We start from the raw sequence: 24671 nt of genomic DNA on the forward strand, positions 1-24671 counted from the left end.
AATGTATTTTTCTGTAAAAAAATCGTATAAATTTTAATTCTAATTGCACCAAATTTGCAGAATGGTTGGAAAACATTTCAAATTTATTAATTTTTTAATTATATTGCAAAAAAAGATTATTATTGAATGAATTATTTAAGTATAAAAGTGTGGACAAGAAGAAGGGCGTATATACATAACTATAGTTATATTTTAAAAAATTATTATATCTTGTTATTATTTTAATTAAAGAGGTCCTATCCAATTTGGTAATGAACTAAGATAATAATGTGGTTCGCTGATTTTGACAATAACGCAATAATGTGCGATTTAAAGATTTTTCTAAGAAAGATTTTTCTAAGTATGTATAAAAATACTAAGAAATATATTTTTTTGGTCTTTGTTTTAATTACTTATAAGGATAATGAAGGATGTCCTTGAAACTTTAGCAAATAATGCTCTAGACTGTTATGTTGAGGCTGTCCAAGTTTTATATAATAAAATAATTAAGAAGTATATAAAAATAACATTTATTTATATATACTTTCAACTAAAATATATGGATATATGCCCTTATTCCATTTTAGCAAAATTTCAAGTATTAATTTTGGGAAGTTGTGACTCGAATTTTTTACTGAGTTTTAGCACAGGGATAGACGTGAGTTATATTTATGCATATATGTGAAAAAAGTAGGAAAAAATGCCGATTTTAAAGTTTTACGATGTTTTTATCGTCTCCTGTAAAATTTCCCAAATGGTTTATACGCCCTTATTCGGCTCCGTGCTTAATATGAAAAGTCTTGTGTTAATATGTAAAATTTTTTTTTTGGTTTTTGGAATAGAAATTTATTTATGCCAAATTGGACTATAATTTATAACTAAAGCTTTAATTTGTACTTCAGAACATGTCATATAATGAAAAAAGGGTTAAGAATTTTATTTAACTTGAAAGCCGATACTCTAAAGAACTTCATATATCTCAGTGCTTTATCGGCTAGGAGCAAATATTATAAAAAGCAGAACAAATCTATAATACTCTTGTTCAGTGATGTTGTAGGGTATAATTTTTAAGCAAAAGAAAACATGTTTATTATGACAACAAATTACAGTAAACAATACTTTTATGAAGCACTTGTTTCCAACAATAAAATATATTATAACTCTTTGAGGGCACACACTAAAAAGCTATATTATTTCTACAAGCGTGTAGAATAAATTTATTGTTCCTGACACGAATCTTCAATTTAATTAACTTAAACAATACAAAATAGGGATGTGAAATCTGGTTAATTGGAAAGTTACCTTAAAATGTGTGTATGCTGGCAACCTTCGCTTTTAAATGTTTGTAAAAAGTTTTCAAAAGAAAAATTAACCTTAACTATTAATTTTATAATTTTAAATAAATAAAAATTAACTTAAATTAAAAACTAATTCTACCTATTCTATTGTTTTAGTTATAATTAAGATAATAATATTTACATTAGTGTACATATAATACTTTCAGAAAGTGACTTTAACTACATAAACAAGACAATAAATCTTTATTTAATTTTATATGTATTGGTACTTAATTGACCCTACCTCTCATATAAGGTCCCCTTCAGAAACTGGCTTTAACGCTCATTACTAGCTTAAAAGTGCCAGTACAGCGATGAATTTCGACATTAACATGTTTCGTATGAGCCAGAGGATCAGCCTAAGAATTACCCTACCCCCCAATAAGGTCCCCGATATAAATTTCTAGCTCTATCGGTCAAGAATTGCTAGAGTTAGAGAGGTGACAAAGTTTACATTTTGTGTCATACATAGCTTTTTCAAATAAATGCTACTTTTCACATATTGGGCCTGCCAAAAGGGAGTTTTGATATACATTTCTTCACTGGTTACAAAAGAAAAACATAATAATTTTTATATATAACGGCAATTTCCTGTCAGCTCATGTTTTTTTATATAGTTAAGTTACACAATATTTTTTTTATAGATTTCACACTCGCATCCTATTAAGCAACTATGAAGCCCTAAAGGAAATTGTATAAGCTTTCTTTTGGGCAAGAAAAAATTTTTTGCAAAGTCCAATAGATGAAAAGTTACTCACATATTAAAAAAATTCGTGTGCGACTTTTTAACACAGACAGTTCTTGACCGATAGTGTGGAAAATGTATGCTTGGCCTACTATCCAAAAATGCAAACCTTGGTGCAAATTCCATCCAAATCAATTTATTGAGTTAGGTCACTTGAAACGAAGATGTCATAATATGTATACAAAAATATCAAATTACTGTTTAATATAAAGATATTTTTATAAAACATAATAACGTTTATATTTACACAATATTTATTATCTAATAGCCATTTATATTTCATTTTTCTTACTTAATATTTTTCAAAAATTTTCTTTACCCTATTTTTAGCGAGGATTACTATGGTGATGTAGATCTAAAAGCTTTAAAAAAATTGGGCTATTAAACACGACACCTATAGTCATCAACTAACCTAAAGAAAAACAACCATATTTTGGAATTTGTAAAAACGAAACAAGTGTAAGCAGCGTACAGAAAATTAGTTTATTATCATTTTTTGTAGCTAGAAAGACTGAAATAAATAATTTACATCAAAAAGAAAACAAATAGATAGACATTTTCATGTTTATTTTGGATTAAACTAAATTCTGTTTATACTTAAGAAAAAAAGTCGTTTATTTTTCAAACCAAATAAATAAATTTCAGAATATTTTTTTTTTTTATTGTATAGCAGAGAGTAAAAAATAATATTTAAATTAATTTTAATTGTTCAATAATAAATATAAAAATAAAAATATGCATACCTACCGTAAGAAATAAATATATAAACAATATTTAAATAAACATATTTATTTTAAAACAAATAATAAAACAAGCTCTTACACAAACACTTTTTTAAATTCACATCTACACTTAACTAAAGATACAAATTTTTTATTTCCTATGTATGTGATACACAATACTTTCATTCATATCTATATACATATACTTACATATATTTTAATTTTTATTTTTGTTATATGAACATATGTTTTTCTTTTTTATTCTGTTTAAATTTTTATGAAAATTGCATTTTTAAATCCTCGTATTATATTCTATTTCAATACGTTTATGTAAATATACGAAATTTTGTAATAAAAAGAAAACGTCTATGAATCTAATAAATATTTTTTAAGTTTATAATACTACACTATTTATACTGTTATGCTTTCTTTATAGCTTTTTAATCAGGATATTACTAATACCAGAAATGTATACAAATGTACTTTCAAATTAAACATTGACAATTTAAATACTTACAATGTTGTGAATAAGGAAATAAAGATAGTTTAAAACATTTTAATTTTATTAATAAAATATTGATTAATATTATTAAAGTTATTATCACTCACGATGAGCCCAGAAAAATTTACATTAAAAAGTAAAGACATCAGATGTTAATAAAACCACTTATATATTGGCATTTTATTTCGAGACAGGTACTTACCATGCTCTCTTACAAATATGCACTTAAGTAAGTCAATACAAATATTGAATTGATTAGGGAGTCATACTTAAAACTCCACTGCCAAGTTAATTAATTTTTCATCAAATGATCATTTTTATACAGAATTATTATTTTCATTATGGGTGTAAAATTAATTAAGTAAAAAAATATGTATATCAAATGGTTAAACTCAATATAAGTATTTTCATATACGGTATTATATGTAAGTCACTAATAGTGCACTTAAAAGTAGTGTAGAAGGTAGTAGTCATTAACAGCGACGATTTATAAAACACTTATGGTAGAGGGTATAAAAGATTCAGCTAAAATAGTCTGACATCGACTTTACAATATTACTGATTGCAAATTGGAAATAACACAAATAAAAATATTCTTTATATTCAGATGTCTCCGAATGTGTTACAAATTTCTAGTTTCTTTTCTAAATAATATTTTTTTGTTATATAACAAGTCAAAATAATTTATTAGTATATGTAAATACTTTTAAAACCAATACACTTTTACATACATATACACACATTAAATAAACAGTAAAATATTTTATATTGGGTTTTTCATTAAGAACGATGAATTTTGTCTTTAAAATTAAATTTTTGCTGAATTTAGAATTAAATATATACAAAAAGAGCAAAGTTTTAGTTTTAAACACTAGTTTTATAAAACATTAAAAATGGAATCATATTCTCACGAGTATGCAAAATCCTGAAACCATCAGCTCTTTAATATCTAAAATGTATCGTTTTTTCGTTTCGAATTATCAGAAATTTCGATTTCAATGTTGTTGAATATTTCAATGTTAAAAAATTGAGTTTTCTGGATGTATATCCTGAGAATTTTCAATCAGTGTTAATAGGGAATGTTTTTATCAATAATGTCTCTACGAAAAAAATTGGATCTAATTTTAACAAAGACCTGACAGTGGATTCTCTCGCTAATATTTTGAATTTAAGTTAACTATCTATATCTCCCTTTTCTTTAAAAGCTCATATATTCGCCCTTTCCTGTGTGGCTTGGTATCCATATGATGTAAAACTTACCTCTGGAAAAGTAATCAGTTAAAATTTTTATACAATCCAATAAGGTTAGATTTAACTTTAAACACTTGCCTTCTGGCATTATTAGATACATCCGTGTAGCAATAAATTCCTACTGAACCATTACTATTCAATAAATATGAAAAACAAAAGGCATTGCTTCCATGAAAAACCCTTTGTTATTAGACAAATTGTTCATTTGCCAATATAAAGTAGTAAGTCAAAAAATTTCTTTCATAGAAAATTAATTTAAATTTTTCCCAATATTTTGCAGAAATCCAAATCAATATTATTATAATAATTTTAAAATACCTATAATAACAAAAAAATATTTGACTAAATTGTTAAGCGAAAATAATTTAAAGGATTAATGATAATTTTTTGTAATTCGCAATTGTGAACTTAAAACTTTTTTGCTTATGCTCTATGTTTATGCTTCTAAATTTTAGTTTGTGTATGTAATTATTTATATATGTATGTTTTTTATAGATTAAGCTAAGGTATTAAATTTAATCTAATTGAATTAAAAATATAAATTATCAAATAAATGTATTGCTTATATAAATATAGAGTTGTTTGTTTTTTCATTGATCCTTTCTCTCTCCCTCTTTGTCTCTTTTTTACTCCAGCATTGAATTTCAATTGAATTTTGTTTCTGCAGACATTTAAAAATTGACCAAAAACTAATGAAAAAGGTTTGTATTGAATTTAATATGAATTACAAACTAATGGTTATAAATAACAAATTTCTATGGTCAACCAAAGGGATTTTTGTTAACTAAATAAAAACAAGTTAAATTATATTATTCAAATAGAGACACATTGTAGGCATAGTTTATTATGTATAGAATAAAAGTTTTCGAAACCTATAAAATTGAATGAACTTTTTAAATGTTGTAAGATAATTAAAATTGTTTTGTAATTGTTACGTTTCGTAAAGGTTTATTTAAGAGTTTTCAGGTGAAATTTTCTATTTAAATAGAATTAAGAAGTTGCAGTTAAGCTTGTCCGGCCATATGAAATACTACACCTGTTATAAGAAAAAATGTGATTTATTTTTCATAATAAACCATTGAATTGTTCCCTGCCTTTTATGTATTTAGGCAATTAATTTGTGGATAATTATTTTCTGAAAAAGGTGAAAAATATGTCCGGAAATATGGATTTGGAAAATGTTGTGGATCAATTTACGTATATACATATCTATGTGTTGTATTCAAATGAAGCTTGACCATTATAAAGCTATAAAAGCTTAAAAATCCTTTTCAGCGTCTAAGTACAATAAAAGAATGATGATATACCGAATATAATTGAATTATTTTAAAAATTGCTATATGTATATTGATTACGTTGAAGTGGCTATAGAACAAATAGTAGTGTGTTATAAAAATAACAAACATAATAACCCTCCCTAAAGTAGTTGACGGTTTATTTGTACGGAATAAAAATGAATTTAAGCATTTTAACCCCTTACCTTGCAATTGAAGTTTTTTCTATGATGTTATGCATTTTAGAATCATTTCGTGAGTCTCTGCGTTCGTTCATGTAATCAAAGCACACGTGAAAACCATGATAATTCGAAGAAGTTTGGTACATTAGATTATTAAAAACTTTCATTATATTTTATTAAATTAATTAACCAATAAATTCATACTAACATTTAATGAGGTATTTAATCGATAAAATAATTTTATAATAATACTCAATATAAAAAATAATTATTTTAAAAATAATATTCACATTCTCTATTGACAGACAAATGGACGGAACATAGCAAGATCATAGAAAATAATAAGGACACAGTATACCCATGTGAGTCTCACACCATTATTTCGATATGATACAAACGGAAAGACGAAATCAATGTACCCCCATGTTTTTTGATGGTCAGTATAAAACAACTGAAATCAACAACATTTTTCAATCGTATCGGAATAATGTTTTCTTGCTATTGTTAGCAATTTAAACTTTTTAAAGAATTCTCTCTGATTGAAAACGAAGGGGGTATAAAAACAAATCAATGTATTCAGGCTTTGTACATATTCTGTATAAGTTTTTAGAAGAAATCCTCAATCCAATGGTACATTTATAACGAAATCGTATACTACAGTATGTAAAATATTTTCAATAGACTTTGTAATTCAAAGATTAAAATTTGCTTTCAGCTAATAGTTCTATAGAAAATTCGAAAAAAATACACACAGAATTACAACAGAGAAAAAGAGAACAATTTGAAATCTTTATGCAGCACAATTAATAAACACAGACAATATGCACAGAAATGTTTGCTAACATGTAAGGGAAGTGGCTTTTATATTTTGTTGACAATTTTTGTTGCACAATTTCAAACCAGTAGCTGCAAGCAAGGATAATAGTAGCACATGCACAAACAAATAAATGTAAAGTATATGTATGTAAACTAATATGGAGACAAGAAGTCATAGACGCATAAAAAAGATAACAAAATGTTAATTATTGATAAAAGTAAAAAAATACTAACAATAACAAATGTTGCACATACATTCACACTGTTATTATACTTAAACAAGTAGAGAAAAATAGAACAAAAAGAAATAGTTTTAACATTCTAAAATGTGTATGTGTGTGTATTATTTTCTCCATATTTTGTCACATATATGCCTCATTTACACTCATACACAAAGAGAATGAGAACCAAAGTCTGATGGTTCGATAACCATAAAACCCCAAATAACAAGTTTCATGAATTTAAACAAATACACAAATGCAACAAACATCCATGCATATGTATGTGCATAAAGTTAAATTACATATATGTATTTGCATAGATTTGTAAGTATGTATGTAGATTAGGTTGACTCCAAAAATTTATTTAATTTCGTTAAGATACCTTAATAATTTTATCCTTTAACCCAGCTCAGAAAATAAAGACCACAGGACAAAAATTTTAAGAATACGTTATATTAGAATGAAGCTTAAACATCCAATACCTTATTTTTCCAATACAAACGGGAACACTATAACAAAAATTATGAGAATACGTTATGTTAGAATGAACCAAGCTTAAACTTCCAATACTTTATTTTTCCAATACAAACGGGGCCACTCTAACGTATATGTAAAATAAAGTATATTAGTTTTTGTTATTTTTTCGATTTAAGACTGAAAAGTTAATTTTAGAAGAAATAATAAATATTGTTGCGTTAGAAAATATAACATCTAAATTACTCATAAAAGTAAAAGCAGTAATAAACTAATCAGTTACACCTTTAATTTTGGATTTAAATATTAAACGTTGTTTTTCAAAAATTGACTTTTTCAGTTTATTGTCCATATATGTATAACAGCTAATAATCAACACTTAAAAAGTCTCACTTTGAACTCAGACATTAGGAAAATCTTTCACTTTATTTGTAAAAGCCTACTCAACCTAACCTCGTTTGTTGGATGTTTGCATACAAAATCACCATTACATTGTTCATGCATACTTTAAAATTTACATTTATACTGGCTGCTTTTGTTACAATTTACAGGGGCAAATACAAACATTCTACAACCAGTATTTAAAATTGTAAGTGAATGTTCAATGCACATCTATAAACTGTATAGAAACTTGTATTAAATATACAAATGCAACATTAGCTTATGCATTGTATTACCAAGCCATTTGCTTACAAACATGTTTGTTAATTGAAATCAATAAGTGGTCATTGTACTGAAAAAATATACAGTAGATATTCATTATATTATGATCAAGCTTTAAGTTTGCTAATCACAATTTATAATATTTCGAAAATACGGAGTTCTTTCTATACACTCTTTAAATGATATAGCTTTAACACTTAAATCTATCGGTCGGTATTAAAGGGGTAATAAAAACACAAAAGTCTAATGATCTATTTGATCTATTATATTAGATTTGAATATAATCTAATATACTCTGAAATTCCTTTCAAGTTATTAATATCTTAATTTCATGTAAATCAGTTAAGAAGTTTTTTTATATTCCAAATACAACTTTTGCGTAATATTTGTTTTACAAAACTTTATCATATTATTATATGAGCAAAATCAAAAATTTTTATGAATTGTATAAAATTGTTTTTAAAAACTTTTTTCCTCTGACAAGAACCATATTTAGTGGATGAGCAAAATCAAAAATTTTTATGAATTGTATAAAATTGTTTTCAAAAATTTTTTTCCTCTGACAAGAACCATATTTAGTCGATGGATTGGATAAAAATTGATAAAATTTAAAAAATCGTTTAAAATCTAGGTTAAGGTATTTTCAAATAAAATAAGTACCAATTAGTAACCATTTATAAGGACTATCAGTGCATTTTAAAATAGTTATCGCAAATTTCATATTTCAGAAAATACTAAAATTATCGAAAAATTGTCCTTAAATTACAATTTTTTTTCAATGAAAAATTCCACATCCTTAAAACAGTTTAATGCGCACCGTATTGGGCATAATACAATAATTTACTGCATAAAATTTAAAAAACATTTTGCATCAAGTCTTAAGTAAAAAATACAATGAAAAAGAAAATTAAATTTTGCAAAAATTAACATAAAAATGTCACATTTTTAGAAAATTTACGCCTATTATTCGCTAGTTTGTAAAAGGGCTACTCTGTCTTTAGATCTCTGGCAACAACAAGATATACCTTAAATTACGTAAAATTACTACGTCTATTATATACCGCTACTTAAATTTAATATGATTTATGCGCGCAAATGGACTATTCAAAAAACATTTATAACTACTTATATATTTGCAACTAAAAGTATTAATGAAATTATTATAAGGATTTTTAAGTGTCCGAAGCCTTGTGACTCTTATTTATAAGTAATGAACTAAGAGTACTCATTAGAAATTTATGAAAAAACTTTGGTAAATTTCAAGGCATTTTTTTAATTTTTCAAATTTTAAATGTTCTTAAAGTATTTTTGTTTATACCGAAAACATTAACTTATTTTAAAAGATTAATGCAAATACGAGGCATTTTAATTCAGTTTAATCGATTTTTCAAAATATTTGATATTGCTCATATATACAAATTTAAAATAATATTTTTAATTTATAAAATAATTTACCAAATACTTAGTAATATTTTGCTCAATTTTAATTGCTTTTTAACATTATCCTCGGTATACCACATCAGAAATACTACATAATTTGTATTTTGTTAAAAAAATGAAAATGCATTTTTGTCAAAGTGTTGTCTATGTATAATCAGATATTTTTTACTTATTCTATATTAAAAAAATGCGTAGACTTGCAGACGATTTATTAAACACTAACCATTTTATAACATAAATATCTATGTAAGGAGTACATATTTTAATAGTGGGTATGTATATACATATATGTATAAGTTCGTACGATTTACCACAACATTGAATTTAACAAACATTTTAGTTTTATCAAGTTGTCACCACTGCTGGTGCAGAACTGTTGTGGTATTTAGTCTATGTTTTGTTGTTGTTCATACATATAGCTATTTGCAGCAACTGTCAATCGGCTACATAATTTAAAAACAAAACCAAAAAATGTGAAACCGAATAAAATGGACGCCTACATATATGTATACTTCCACATACATACATTTATATAGTATTAAACAATTAAAATGCTTTTTGAATTAGTAATACTTTATTAACATAATGAAAATTTACAGTTTGTATGGTGTTTAAATCTTTAAATTGTTTCATCTCTAAATTTTATTATTAATCCTCTGATTTTATTTTAGCAATACGAATAGAATCAAATACTTTTATCACTTTTGTCACCTCAATGCGTATGTTATATATTAAATCATAATGTGGAATCATATATTACTCATACGTCAGGTGCTACAAATAATTATGTGGCAAAATTTAGTTTTAAACCTATATCTGAAACGTTTTATCATAATTTTAAAAATTAAAGTATATTAAGATAATTTTCAAAATTATCAAATTAACGATTTTAAATTACTTCAAAAATCAACATAAACCTCTAAGATTTATATTTGAGAGTATAATTTCAGGCATTTATTTTTTAATAGCTTCTGGCAACACTGTCCTATAAACAAACTACTAATAGGTTTATTGCCTTAAAGCAATCATTTGCACTCACACATATAAGTAGCATAAGGGAAAAAGAAACTGACATATAAATTTAATACCACACATGTTAAAACATTGTTGTAAGCATAATTTTCCATGTCAATATTGGTCCTATTTTTCTTTATTCTCGCACCATGCAGACGTTTGTATAAAATAAATGTAGTTGATGAAGACAATTTGATTTCAAGCTTAGATCTGGATCTGGACACGATTTTTTATTGTAATTTTCAAAATCATATGAGATTAAATAAAATTAGTAAACAAAATAATGAAAATGATGTTTCATTGTTGGCCTGTATTTTCTAAGATTATAATGAATATATGTATTTTTTTTTTTTTTTTTTTGCTAAGCTGATAAAGCCATATGCTTTAATCGATTAATCCATTCTCCAAACCAGGGGAATGTAACTTTTATAAAAGACCCCATCTTGATGTTATTGCAGTCCCGGAGAAGTGGAGTAGATATATTCTCTGATACTTATACACTATCAAGTCTATAAATTTGTATTAGGATGAATTATGATGGGTGAAAGATTTATTATACAAGTGATACCATTGGATTCCCTTCCTTGTTCAAGTATGTTCAAGGTTAACTTTTTTATGCCAGATTTATCACAGAGTAAAAACAAAGTCCTCGTCTTATTTAATGGATTCGTGATTCGGTCTTCCAAGTATGTCCCTAGATGTTATACCATTTGCGTGGTTTTAAAAGGAATTGATGGTTTTGCAATAGTTAATCAGCGGTGCAGCAATGATCAGAGATTACCTAAGCAAAGTAGATCGGCAAAACCATGTACAAAAACTGCCACTGATGGATAAAAAGCACAAAGGGGCGGTGATGTGCAGTCTAGTCAGTTCAGCTCGTGGTTAAAAAGTACCATCGTTAAATAAGGTCAACACGGCACGTATTTACGTAAAGCAAATTGTCCATTCGTCCATCAATCGGTTTCTTTACCTACCTATTTATATAGATATTCATATAAATCTGTCTGTCTATTTATATTTCAGGATATCTGTTTTAAAATCTAGCTGTACACATAAATATTTAAAAATATTAATAAGGTACACATATTCTGTAAAGCTTATAAATCTCGAAACAATATCGGTATTATCAAAACCTATATTTCGCCCAAGTTCAATAAATTAAAATTGAACTTCTTCTTATTAATTATTCAAATTTCACTATGATAATCAAAAGTTTTCATTATTTAAATTATGAAAAACATACACTCAACAAATTAAATATTAAACAAAAACACTAAAATCCTTTCTTCTTCATTGTAAATCTTCCTCCTTTTTTACTTACATTTCTAACGGTTTTTTAATGTTATATCTTCTTATCAATATTAATACCTAAATCGAAAAGCATAAAAATCTTTATTATTGCAAAAAAATAAAAAAGCAGCTGTGAAGTTCAATAAAATTTTTAATTTTTTCCTATACCAACAAACTTGAATCCCAGCAATAATGGTAAAAGTTTATGGCATACAAAAGGAAGTGAAAAAAAAACCCTTCAGTTGAAAGAATTCTATGGAAAAGAAAAAATATATAAATGAAATGAACAATCCAATGAATGCCCTAAGAAGAATATCGCAACACTACAAAACAGGTGGGAAATATGTAGTGTTTGTACATAGAATTATGGAAAAATAGAAGAAAAAAATCAAGGTGTTGTTAATGCGAATGGCAGTAGTGATGAGATTTTTCTTCCAACTTTTTATATTACTATGTCCTTTGAAAACATAATATTTTTTTAGTAGAGATTTTATTCACTTGCGTTTGAATTTAATACATTTTATTGTAACACTCACCGCTGAGCGTTCAAACAATTGTGCTACATGAATGTATATGTGATATTTGTATATATTACGTCGAAGGTCTCTGAGCTTTTGTGGTTGACCGCATTTACAGCAAAATCTGTTACCAACGCATTACTTGACCGAGTAGAGTCATAAATATCTATGCGATACTGAAATGCAATTACGTAACATAACAATGAATTGTGAACACTTCGATTGGTTATCATTTCTTATTGTTGTGGTCTTAGGAACAGTAGCTTAGAATAATTTTTTCTATGGGATAATTTTAATAAACATTTTTAATAATAAGAACTTAGTGTTAATGAGAACAATTTCTTTAAAATTTTTCCTTTAATTATTTAAAGCTTTTTTATTTCTATTTTCAAACTGAGCACGAAATGTAGCAATGGACCAGAAATATGACCTTTATTATGTTACTAACCATTCCCCAAATACCTACGCCCCTCTATATTGTAGACTTTAAGAATCAACTATTTATTTGGTTACTTGTACACAGCAGTTATTTGGTACGATTTATAAAAAATAAGACAAGGTAATAAAATATATGTGAAGTAACTGTGGGATGTTAACTTATTACAATTAATGTGTACATATATATAAAAAAAATTTCAAGACACTAATGAAAATATTTTATAATATTTTATAGAATAAAGAAACTTTTAGCCAAATCTGAATTATAAACATTTTGTGTTAAAATCAGTTAAACAGTTCGCATTCATTCCTTGCGTATTATGAATCTGTCGTTTTTAGAGTGAATTGCACTCATTTACTACAAGAATTTGTATGCATGTTGAAGTAAGTTAAATAAATATCAGGGAGTATAAACATACATTCATACTTGTTTGCACTTATAAAATAAACCATATATTGCAACTATTTCTTGTATCCGTTTGTTGTTAGCGTTTTTTTTTTCTCTGCTTTTAGTATGCTTTGTTTTCTTGGAAAAAAGGAAAGAGAAAAAATATTTATTGGTAAATTCCATGAGCTGATTATAATGAAAATAAAAAAAATCAGTACTGTGGACTAAAGTAAAATTTATGTTCACGACTTACAAAGTTCAATGGCGAATATCATAAAATAGCACCCAAATGACATACTTGCTTTCTTTCATACGCAACATATTAAAACGTACATACAGAAACAAACTCATACGTATATTTACAATCTTTTAAATGTACGTTCGGTATATGTATGTGTACATAGTTTTCATAGACAACAATATAACAACTACTCAGTAACAGGAGTAGTGGAACATAATTATTGGGAAGGGCAAGTGAAGAACAGGCCTTGACATAAGTGGAAGTAAGCATAATTGATAGAAGTCTAAAACAATCAAACTTGAATCTATATTCTTTTCGAAAAAATAAACAGAAAATTTAATTAGTTTTAAAGCGATTTTAATGAATTTTATATCATATCTAAAGAATATAAACCTCTTAAAAAAATTTAAGAAATTTGCATAAAAATAACTTAAAGCTTAGTAAAATCTGAATGTTCTTACAAGTTCCCAATTTTGTCGGTTTTTAAATAACCAAAATTTTTATTTTTACTAATCTTTGGCGCCCTCAATTATTTGTTTACCGAAAAAAATCAAACTTTACTGTTCAAATAAAATACATTTATAAAAATCACATTCATTCATTTTGCACATACTAATACACATACACATAAGTCCACTATAACAATAGTGGACTTATTTGTTCCCTCATATTTTGTAGTTATACCAGTAGTAGTACTCTCAAACTATGTATGTTTGTATTTCAAATAAAAAAAAACAAAAAAATCATAGAAAATAATAATAAAAATTGCAAGTATATAAAAAATGCAAAATAACAAAAGAAATATATGTGGAGATCTGAATGAATAGTTAGAAAATAGAAAAAAACATTGATATAAATAGAAAAGAAATGTTCTTTTTTACAAGGATAATAGTCATATTTCTATTGCTATTTTTCTTGTGTTACCCCTACTCTTACAATTGTCTTCACCCTCTTCACTTAACTTACAATGAAACAAATTCTTCCGCAAATGAACTAAAATCAACAATGGAATGTACGTTTTAGGTATGTACGAGTATGCTTTTTATACTATACACCAGTTTAGTGAATAGGGTATTACTATACGTTTATGCTAATGTTTGTAACAATTAAAATTCAAATATTTCTACATTCACCAATTTGTTCAAAATTATGTTTTGAATGAAGTCATGCCATCCGTCCATATCAAAATACAACCCATCTAAAATTTTGGAAATGAGTATTGTAGATAGTGTAGTTATTTTGTACACTACTTGGTTATCAGTTATTGTTATAAATAACTTGTTAATAAAGTATTTAATAATGGATTAGACTAATAAACATAGAACATAATTAAGTATAAAACCGATTTTAAATCTAAACTGGTTGAGTAAAAACATTTGTAATTAGTTATTTTTAGGTCATCGTCGTAAAATAAGCATTTATTTAACCAAATTATAAGTACTTACAAATTTCTCCAATATTACTTGCCTAAAAATTCTGCTAGGCTACATAATACTAATCTTAAAAAATACTTATGTTAAATTTCATAATGGAAAAAATACAAAATCGGTATTGGAACAGAATCTTTTATAAATGATTTAATAACAAAACACAAATTCATGAGAATCAATCATGATGTAAGGTATCATATAGAGTGTCATATCAGACAATATATTTATACTTGTTTTTTTATTAGTATACTCTTCTTCATGTTTAATTGCTTTCTTTTCAGTATTTGTTAGATTTTATTTCAGGTTACTTTTTTCAGTTTTATTTTATATTTTTTTTTTTTGTTAATTTGTTGGCCTTTGTTTAAGGTTGACCACCATCATACAAGTGCTTTTGGTACGAAAAGATACTGAGTTTTCATTAAAACTACTTTTTTTTTGTTTATTTGCTGTTATTTTCTACGAAATTCAGTTGATTGACAACACAATAAAAAGAAAGAACAGATTTTTTTAAAAAATTTACCTCAAAAGTTTTACAAAAATAAATGAAATGAAAGCAATTTTATTCAATGCAACTGTTTATGCTTGATTTTTAGAAAAAACATCTATTTATACTTGATTCAAGGGATTGTTTTCTATTTTGAGTAAGGTATATATAATAAAAGACATTTTAATTCGTGAAAGGAAATGTAAATTTTAAAAGAAATAACACTTTACATATTACATTTCTGGGTACTGATACATACCCAGTAAAACTTGTTAATTTCTTCAAGTTGTAACCGCTTACACTGAAAATAATCCATGCTCAACTTTACGAATAAAAATTCGTAATATTTACAAAAATTTTCTGTATGATACGAAATATTATTTAATAAAAACCTTTTCTATTTTTACGAAAGTACGAAAACCTTTCGTAATAATTTTTCTTAAATTTTAGCGAAATTAAACTTAAATCATTAAATCAGTATTTTTAGCTTTAATAAAAAAAAATATTTTATTTCTTAACCAAACCAAATTAATGAAATTTTCCATATTATTATTATTTTGTGTTAATATGCCAAACTTAAACTTAGTAATGACTTTCACTTATACAACAACAACTTACATTGCAAGGACTGCTGCATATCATCTGAATTACTTCGATGAATTTATCATATATTTAAGCACTAATTTTGAGTTTTGCCATTCAATTAACTCCTTTTAATTACTTCATTCGTCTTTGTGACGAGTGAAGTAATTGAATGTACATATTATGGGATATATTGATCTTGTTATTCCGTTTATATCACATCGAAATATTATTCGAAGACTTAAAAGAGTATAATATTCTAGGTCCTTTTTAAATTATAAAACTATCTAGTTATATCCGACTGTTTCTTAAAACCTTGATGGGGACAACACGGAAGTAGCCAGTTGATAAACCTTCCAATGTAAAGGTTTCTTCTTAAGTTCTAAAACGATCTAGTCTATTGAAATCACGAGTGGGAGCTAGCCAGTCGAAATTGTTTGGTAATGGTACTAAACAATTTTTATAAAACCAAAAACCATTTTCTAAATTGTTAAAGGATCGGTTCATAAAGGTTCTCCGCAGAAAATATCTTAACCGATATAAAATTGATTTAATAACTGCAGAATAGCTACGTAAGTCATCATAAACAAGTTTTATAAGAACAAAAATCAATACAGTCAAACTCATGTATAAGGAATTCCGCGGGAGCAGTCAAAGTTGTTCGTTATAAGCGATGTTCGTAATAAGACAGGTAAAGTTTATGTAGTTCCAAAAGTAAAATGTCATTTTATGAAATTTTAAGAATATGATTTATAAATTAATTTAATATTCTTTATAAAAAACACCATTGTTGATATTTTTCTTAACTAATTCAAGTTCTTTCTTTTCAACAAAGCTAAATATATTCTTATGATTTCAACACATAATTTTTAAGTTCATTATAAAAAATAAAAATTGTATGAATTTGTAATTGAGTGGCTGAGAAAGAAGTTCATTTTATACGAGGATTCGTAAAAACTGAGTTCGTTTGTATGAAAATAGTTCCCAAAAAGTTGGTCTTGAAAACTTGTTCGTAACAACCGAGAATTAGTTATAACAGAGTTCGTTAAAAGCGAGCTTGATTGTATAAAAAATGTTACTATTATCGCTTCATAATTGACCTATTTCTAAAGGGTCACTTTATTTTTTATTACTAGTTTAAAAATATTAATACATCTATGAAAATCGAATAGGAAATTAATACTTCATTACGTATGAGGATTGATCTAAAATAAAACCTAGTCCCTATTTAGCGTTATACGCATTTAGGAAAGAATTATCCATATTTAAAATACAAGTGTTCCTTATTTGAGTATGAGTCTTTACAAAGCAGTAGGATATTTTTTCATAAAAGGTTATATTCAAAAAAATACTTTAACACTCTTGATTGAATTAAAAATTAAATTCGAAAAAAATATTATACTAACCGAAATTTTATGAATATCGATCCATACCCTAACTTCTATATAAACTCTCTCACAGAAAACCATTGGTTATAAAAATTACACACATATATATATTTCTTAAAATTAATATTTTTTTAACCCTTTTTTTCATTTTCATTAGAATGTATCTATTATGAAAAATGAGCACGGTAAGTACATGCCTCCAATGCCAATATTGCAAAAAGTGTGTGTTTTTTACCGATGCACTTACTTCGATATATTTTGAAAATTTTTGATAAAATATTTTTTTTTTTTAATTCTTGGTCATAACAATTTGTTGTAGCTATGAACACAAAATTACTACGCTCTATGTTAAAAACAAAATTATAAAAATTCTTGGAACACTGGTGTCCCATATAAGTACATACATACTTACATAAAAGAGTTGAGTTATTATTTTCTGATAAAATTTATTAAATTCTATATGTTAAACAAATCCATGATTATTATTAAAATTTTTAGCTAACTGTACAAATCAGGTAATATAAAAATATGTAGTATAATTTTTATTTTATTTTTTTTTTTTTTTTGGTCTTGCTTTACTAATCCCAGTTTTGTATGTATGTAAATATCCAACATACTTATATAAATATATATCTACTTATTTTATATCCTTTTATATTATATTATTTTCTGTGCCTGAGATTTTCTCTATCCTTTTATTTTCAAATATTTTTCCACTACAATAAAAATAAATTGTTTTTTGATACATATTTGTGAATTTGTTAAACAAAACGTTTGTAATGATTTCTTTACTTCATTTGTACTTTAGCTGGAAGGCATAAAAGAACACAATACAATATTTTGTATGTTTTAGTAATATAATAAATAAGTATTATTTTGCCTAAATCTGTTTGGTTGTATGTCTGCATGTGTATTTAAGTTAAATAGAAAACAATCTTTAGAAGTATGTTAGAACACCCAGATGTCGAATGACAAGCTAGAATAGTTATAAGATATTTCATTTGCAACATAATTAAAAGAATAAAATTTTTCATAACTAATAGTCAAAAGTTTTTTTGTCCAAAAACGTATCATCATTAAAAGAAAGATGTTCCCATATTTGTTTTCCTAAAACCTGTATGCACAAGGGATAAGTGTACATGTATTTCTTTCTATTTAAGTACGTATAAGTTGTTTATATGATTTAAACAAAATATGAAATAAGTCTAGTAAGGGATCATAACAAAAGTCAACTTGATTAGCATTGCTTCAGTGCACATTTATTAAAAAACAATTCTATGTGTATGAGTAAAAACATACATTTAAGTACAACACACATATATGGTAGATATCACCCTGCAGTTTAAGAAGACTGTCAAAAATATGACTGTCAGAAAACTGTCAAAACTGACTTTATTATTTCAAAAAAAAACACAAAAATTCAAGTCTACAAAGTCTAATAGATATACACTGACTCCTCGTAAACTGTTGGGTATATACACAATTTAAATACACTTACATTAAATACATGTTGTATGTATGTTAAGTATGAAATGTACTTGTAAATAGCCTTAAATAGCCAAGTAGCCAGCGGAAATAGAAGACCTGTAATACAACTACTTAATTTTTACGCATGACTTTACTTTTTTCGACAAAACAACAATCAAAAAAACTTCTTAGCTTGCAATCAATTTTCTTTGGAAATGAAAAAATCAAATTAGGTAAATAGTATGGCTGAAGTATTTAAAAACAATTACAAGCTAAATTATGATAGAAATACTGAACGAATATATGTATTAAGATTTAAGTAATATCTGTTAAATATGTCATAATATATTAATTGTATGAATTAATGAATTTTACGATTTAATGTACATATTTATATAAAAAATGATATTAATTTCATTAATTTCTTTGAGAATATTCCAATCTAATAGCAGAAAAGTACATTAGTAGAACATTCTTTGATTTTTTGGACATGTCCTATCTTTAAGGGTTACAATGAAGAAATTTGTTAAAAGTTCGGCAACACAAAGTAAAACATATATATATATTTAGATCAACACTTTTAGCATGCGTTAAAGTTTTCGATATTTACACCTAACTAAACTATAAAAACTCGGATATTTTCGATATAAGAAAGTGTCACAGAGAAAACCTAAATGATTCCTTACCATAACTGTACTGACTACCTCGTATTGACAAGGCCTATTTTTGGATATCTAATTATGGGCCGATCCTTATAAAATTTGACAATGTTATTGAAGTTCCTATGGCCGGTATGGTCAATTAAGTTCCGATCTTAAAAAAATACAAAGGGATTTAGGTTCATATAAAACATATTTGTGCATATACACATATGCTTCTTTTAGTCATTTATGAAGAATTTTCTGAAAGGGGTCTTATCTAGGCTAAGTTCAAAATTTCTCTCTAGCTATTTCCGTTTGGACTCTATCGTGTTTTTAACAGACAGGTAGATGGACGTACGGACACGGTCTGATCGTCTTAAAATAGTCTTTAAATCTTATAAGAACCCAGAATATATGTATACTTTTATGGGTCTAAGTCGAATATTTCGATGTGGTGGGTTTCAAAATTGTGTTATTAAATAGTTGGAAGAATTCAGTTAGATTTAATCTCTGAAAAATAATAGAAAGTGTGAGAAATTGAATTTAGTATAAAAGTTATCTTTAAATTCAATGAAATATAGTGATTGAGCAAATACATAACTGTAGAGGTTATAGTCAATAGTGGTTCCACATTTATGAAAATCGCCGGGATTATTTTGATTTAATAATAATATTTAAGAAAGTTATGAACTTTAAAGCCACATTCTATGGGTCATGCTGTAAGGGAGCTCAATGAAATAGTAGACTGATTTCAATTAAAATCAATATCAAATTTATATTTGTCATCGTCCTCGTACACCACTGTCGTGGGAGGGTATTATGCGTTTGTGCTGATGCTTGTAACACCAAAAATATTCCACACCCTAAAATATACTAATCACCTCAGAATCACTTTCTGAGTCGAATTAGCTATGTCTGTCTGTACGTCTGTGTGTCTATGCAATGCTTGTGCTTTTCGACCCAACGATGAATGCTATTGAAAACGGTTGAAATCGGTCGATTATTTCGCCAAGCTACCTTTCAACAGTACCTCCTGAATAGGGCTTTTAAACTCATAATTGTGTTAAATGTTTTAGCATGTCAACAAAAATTTGCAAAATTTAGTTAAATAGTAGTTTAAATGACAATGCCGATTTTAATAACGATGGGAACTGATTTGACCCTAGCATCCATATAAACTAGACTTGAAGGCCAAAATTCACTTATTTGCATTTATATAACAGTATCAAATTCTCATAAACAACCTTTCTTTGTCATAATAAGTAAACAAATTTCCGGAACTGATGTAAAAATCATATTAAATGCTTTATTATTTAAGAAAAAATACCCAGTTTTAACATTGTCACTGGTGTAGGATATCATATGGTCGGCTATTCTCGGCTATACATTCATACTTTTTTTAAAATTTTTAAAATTTGAAAAAATATAAATTTTAAGTGAAAGTTTTACTGAAGCTTTTTTTGTCTATGTTGAAATTAATTGCATCTTAAAGCTTAATAAGTATAATGTCTAATTATACTTATAAAAAAAAACAAATATTCTTAAAATTCTTTTGAATAATATTTTAAATAAACCGCAATTTTTTGTCTAATAGGTATAGCCATTAATGTCTCATCAATAATAAATAAATTCAAAAATGTAAAAAAAAACATCACACTGCTAAATACTTGAACACATAACCATTATAAATATTTACCCTATATTTCAAGGCTGTTTACTTTATATGAAATTTTGCTTTATAATAAGAGAAAATATCCTTTTTTGCTGAATTTGAAATATCCTTACAAAACTCTTATATTATAAGAGAATATTCCAAGAAACACACAGAAAATGTCTATAAGAGAAAAAAACCCTTAATAAAAGTAAAAGAGAAGAGCATAATTCCGCACATCAAAAGTAAAGAGTTTTAAAAGGATGTAATAGCTCTTTAATTGAAACATAAATAATTTTTACTGGTATTTAGAAAAACATTAACGAGAAATCATTTCACTAATAAAATCGCCAACAAAATGATATGTGCAGTGATGGGAAAAATTATGGAAACATACACATTTTTTATGAAAAATTTATTTTATTTATTTCTTATAATTAAAGTAGCATCTCCGACTCTGGCAATAATGAGTTAAAGAAAATAACTTCAATGTAAAATTATCCATAATTAAATTTATGATGAAATATTTACATCACTGTCACAGTGTCAAGTCATAAGTCGTCACAGCAAATTTTTCAACGTATATTTTTAGAAAATGTTTAGAAAGTAGTTTTATTATTTTTTCAGTTACTATTAATACATTGAAGCGGAATACAATTATGTGGGTTATTTCGTGTCAAGAGACCCAACTTTTAAACTCGATATCTTTCGATTTGCATTAAGGTTAGTACTATTGGATAGTAGGTTATATACAAATTTTCAGCTCTATTTACACATTTTAGACATACAGGTGTTCTTTGAATGAGTTTATCTTTTCACCTATTGGTCTTAGCAAAAATTTAGATAGCTATTACTTTAATTATTCCAAATAATTTTTATCTTTATTTAATTTTAAAATTTTAATATTTTTATATCCCAATCGACTTGATATTCCGTGAAATTCCTTTTAGGTAGCGGAGTCACATAAGCTATGGCGTCTGTTTGTCTCAAAATAAAAAATTATAGAATGAAATGTTTGATATTTTTTGTTCTTCAAATGGTAATTTTTTTAATATTAATCTTAGAAACAGAATTAAATACGCAATGCATTAATTGTTATTACTGGCTGCTTTTGTTAATAAGAATTTGGTTTGTAAAATTAACCAATATTTTTATCTAGTTTGAGTAAAAATTTTTGATTATGTAAATGTATGTGGATAATGATAAGAATAGATTTCCTACGGAAATCTTACAATATACATATGTAAATTAATATGATTTTTTATAGCCGTCACAAAATTCAAAAAGAAACTAGATCCGCGAGCAGCTTGAATATGTCATAGCCATATGTATGTGTGTATAGGATATGGCGACATACCAAATTTTGTACGACTTTCAAAACACCACAATTTTGACAAACATTTTGACAGTCTTGTAGTAAATAAAATAAAGAAGCCGGTGCCGCTTCATCAATATGTAAACAGTACTTTAAAAAGTGTTTTCATTCAAATAAAGAAATGGCTTTTTCATTGAGATTTTAGCATTTAATTAAATCAAAATAAAGACTTGAATTTTTCTTCGAGTTTTTAGCAATTTATTTAATGGATATCTCCTACATACTTTAGTTTCCTTTGATTTGTAAATAATATTCTTTAATGTCATTAACGTGTTAAAATAACTCGTAAAAATGTTAACAAAAATTCGAAAGGAAAAATATGTACGTATATTTCAACAAATGTAAGAAAAAATAACCCTTCAATGACCATATATGCTACTTGCAGAAAATAGATTTTTTTGCTCTGTAGTGTTTATTTAACAACAGTACTCAAATCACCAATTCCATGCATTTGAAAAGGTAATTTTAGTTCGACATTTTTCATGGACTCTGCATTTCTCTACTTAGTTGATAAATAAAAAAAGCGCTATTTTAAATTTTTTCTTTTCAAACAATTTCAGGCGACCATAATGGAAAGGAACGCATAAATACATATGCATATGATAAGTTTATAACAGTTTGTCTCTTTTATACGTCTATTCGACCAAATTTTAAAATGTGAAAATTCATTAAAAATCTAATGAAAAGCAAATATTGTAATTTTTGTATTAATTTATTAACAAATTCTATATGGTATAAATTTAATGGGTTTTTAAGATTATGGAGAAATTTCAAAGAATGAATATATGAATTTCAACGGTGTGTATTCAAATTATTTCAATGGCGCGATAAGTGTTGTCGACCAAAATTATTTAAATTCTTTTAAAATTAAAATGTTTATATATTATTCATTTACAAAAAAATAATTATAGAATTTTATAAAACTCTAAAAAACATATTTTTTATCAAAACCTAAATTACGTGAAATTTTCTCCCTCTTCTTTGTAAATCATCAGATATTGGCACGTGTTAACGATATACAATCTTCCCAATATTATGTGAGAAAGGTTTCTCAAATAAATCTAACTAACAACACTAAAGGGAGATAATTCACAAATTTCCATTTTAATCATGATTATTAATAAAATGTAATATCATTATGCCACTTAGAGCAAAAAAATGAAATTTTAATAAATTCCTTTGAATAACTGAATAAAAACGTACACAATCGTTACATTTTACATAAAGCACCCGTACATAATGTATGACTCTATAAGAGGTATTGAATAAAATGATTTCCGTTTGAAGTTTTTGCGAGAAAAGCCGGGAAATTTTCGCACGGAAATTTGTTATTGACGATACCAATTGCAATTTTTTAATGAAATTGTTGGTGATGATGTCAACCCTATTTCCGGTGCTTTTGTTCCCATGTTGCTTTTGCTATAGTTATTGTTCAGTTTGTTGTCTGTCTTTCATAAAATATTTTATTTGTGTACTTTTTTCATGAAACATACATATTATTTGGAAATTGTTAAAAGTGTTTATAAAATTTTTATTTTGTGTAACGAATATTTTTGTTTTTGGGATACTTTTATTAGGAGGCAAAAGGAGAATTGTTGATGTGTTTTCAAAACGAGTATGGATGTGGGGTTATAAGTGTTAGTGTGTAGACATGTGACTTGCCTAAATAGACATAAATACATGTAAGCATGTTTAGCATGTTGTTGTATTACATATTCCAATTTTTCACGACATGTTTGTTGAATAGGATTTTTTATGCACACACATATGTACGTATATTTCACTGTTTTTTGCTTAAGTGTGACTAAATTAGTGAGTTTATGTGTGTATTGGTTTGTTGTTTTCGTCGGAAGTGCTTTGATGCGTAAGTATGTGTATGATATAGATATGTATATATATTTTAGTTAAAGTGGTAATACTAATGATATATTTTTTGTTAGCATTTTTTTTTTTCATTTACCCTACTTTTTGTAATTGATACATACAAACAATTTACTTCTATTGTGGTTTTTGTTCAAAATCATGTGTTTGTATGTATAGTATATTTTAGAAGACTATGTGCATATCGATTTGGGCACATGTACTTGTAATAGTGTGTGCTGTCTAATGTTTTTTTAGTCATTTTCAATGGAGTTTTTAACGGGGATTTGCATACGTT

At 26.2% G+C, this 24671-nt stretch overlaps 1 protein-coding gene across 1 annotated transcript in view; it reads left to right on the forward strand.

Annotated features, from left to right (window-relative positions):
• Positions 1-2710, forward strand: part of LOC111681557 (protein obstructor-E) — a 28945-nt gene extending 26235 nt beyond the window's left edge. Inside the window, exon 5 of the mRNA XM_023443404.2 lies at positions 2392-2710. Coding sequence (XP_023299172.1) covers positions 2392-2446 — 55 coding nt within the window. The 3' untranslated portion in view covers positions 2447-2710. The remainder of the gene's footprint in view (positions 1-2391) is intronic.
• Positions 2711-24671: the final 21961 nt, after the last annotated feature.

Source organism: Lucilia cuprina, chromosome 4 (assembly GCF_022045245.1).
Source record: "Lucilia cuprina isolate Lc7/37 chromosome 4, ASM2204524v1, whole genome shotgun sequence".
Taxonomy (NCBI): Eukaryota; Metazoa; Arthropoda; class Insecta; order Diptera; family Calliphoridae; genus Lucilia; species Lucilia cuprina.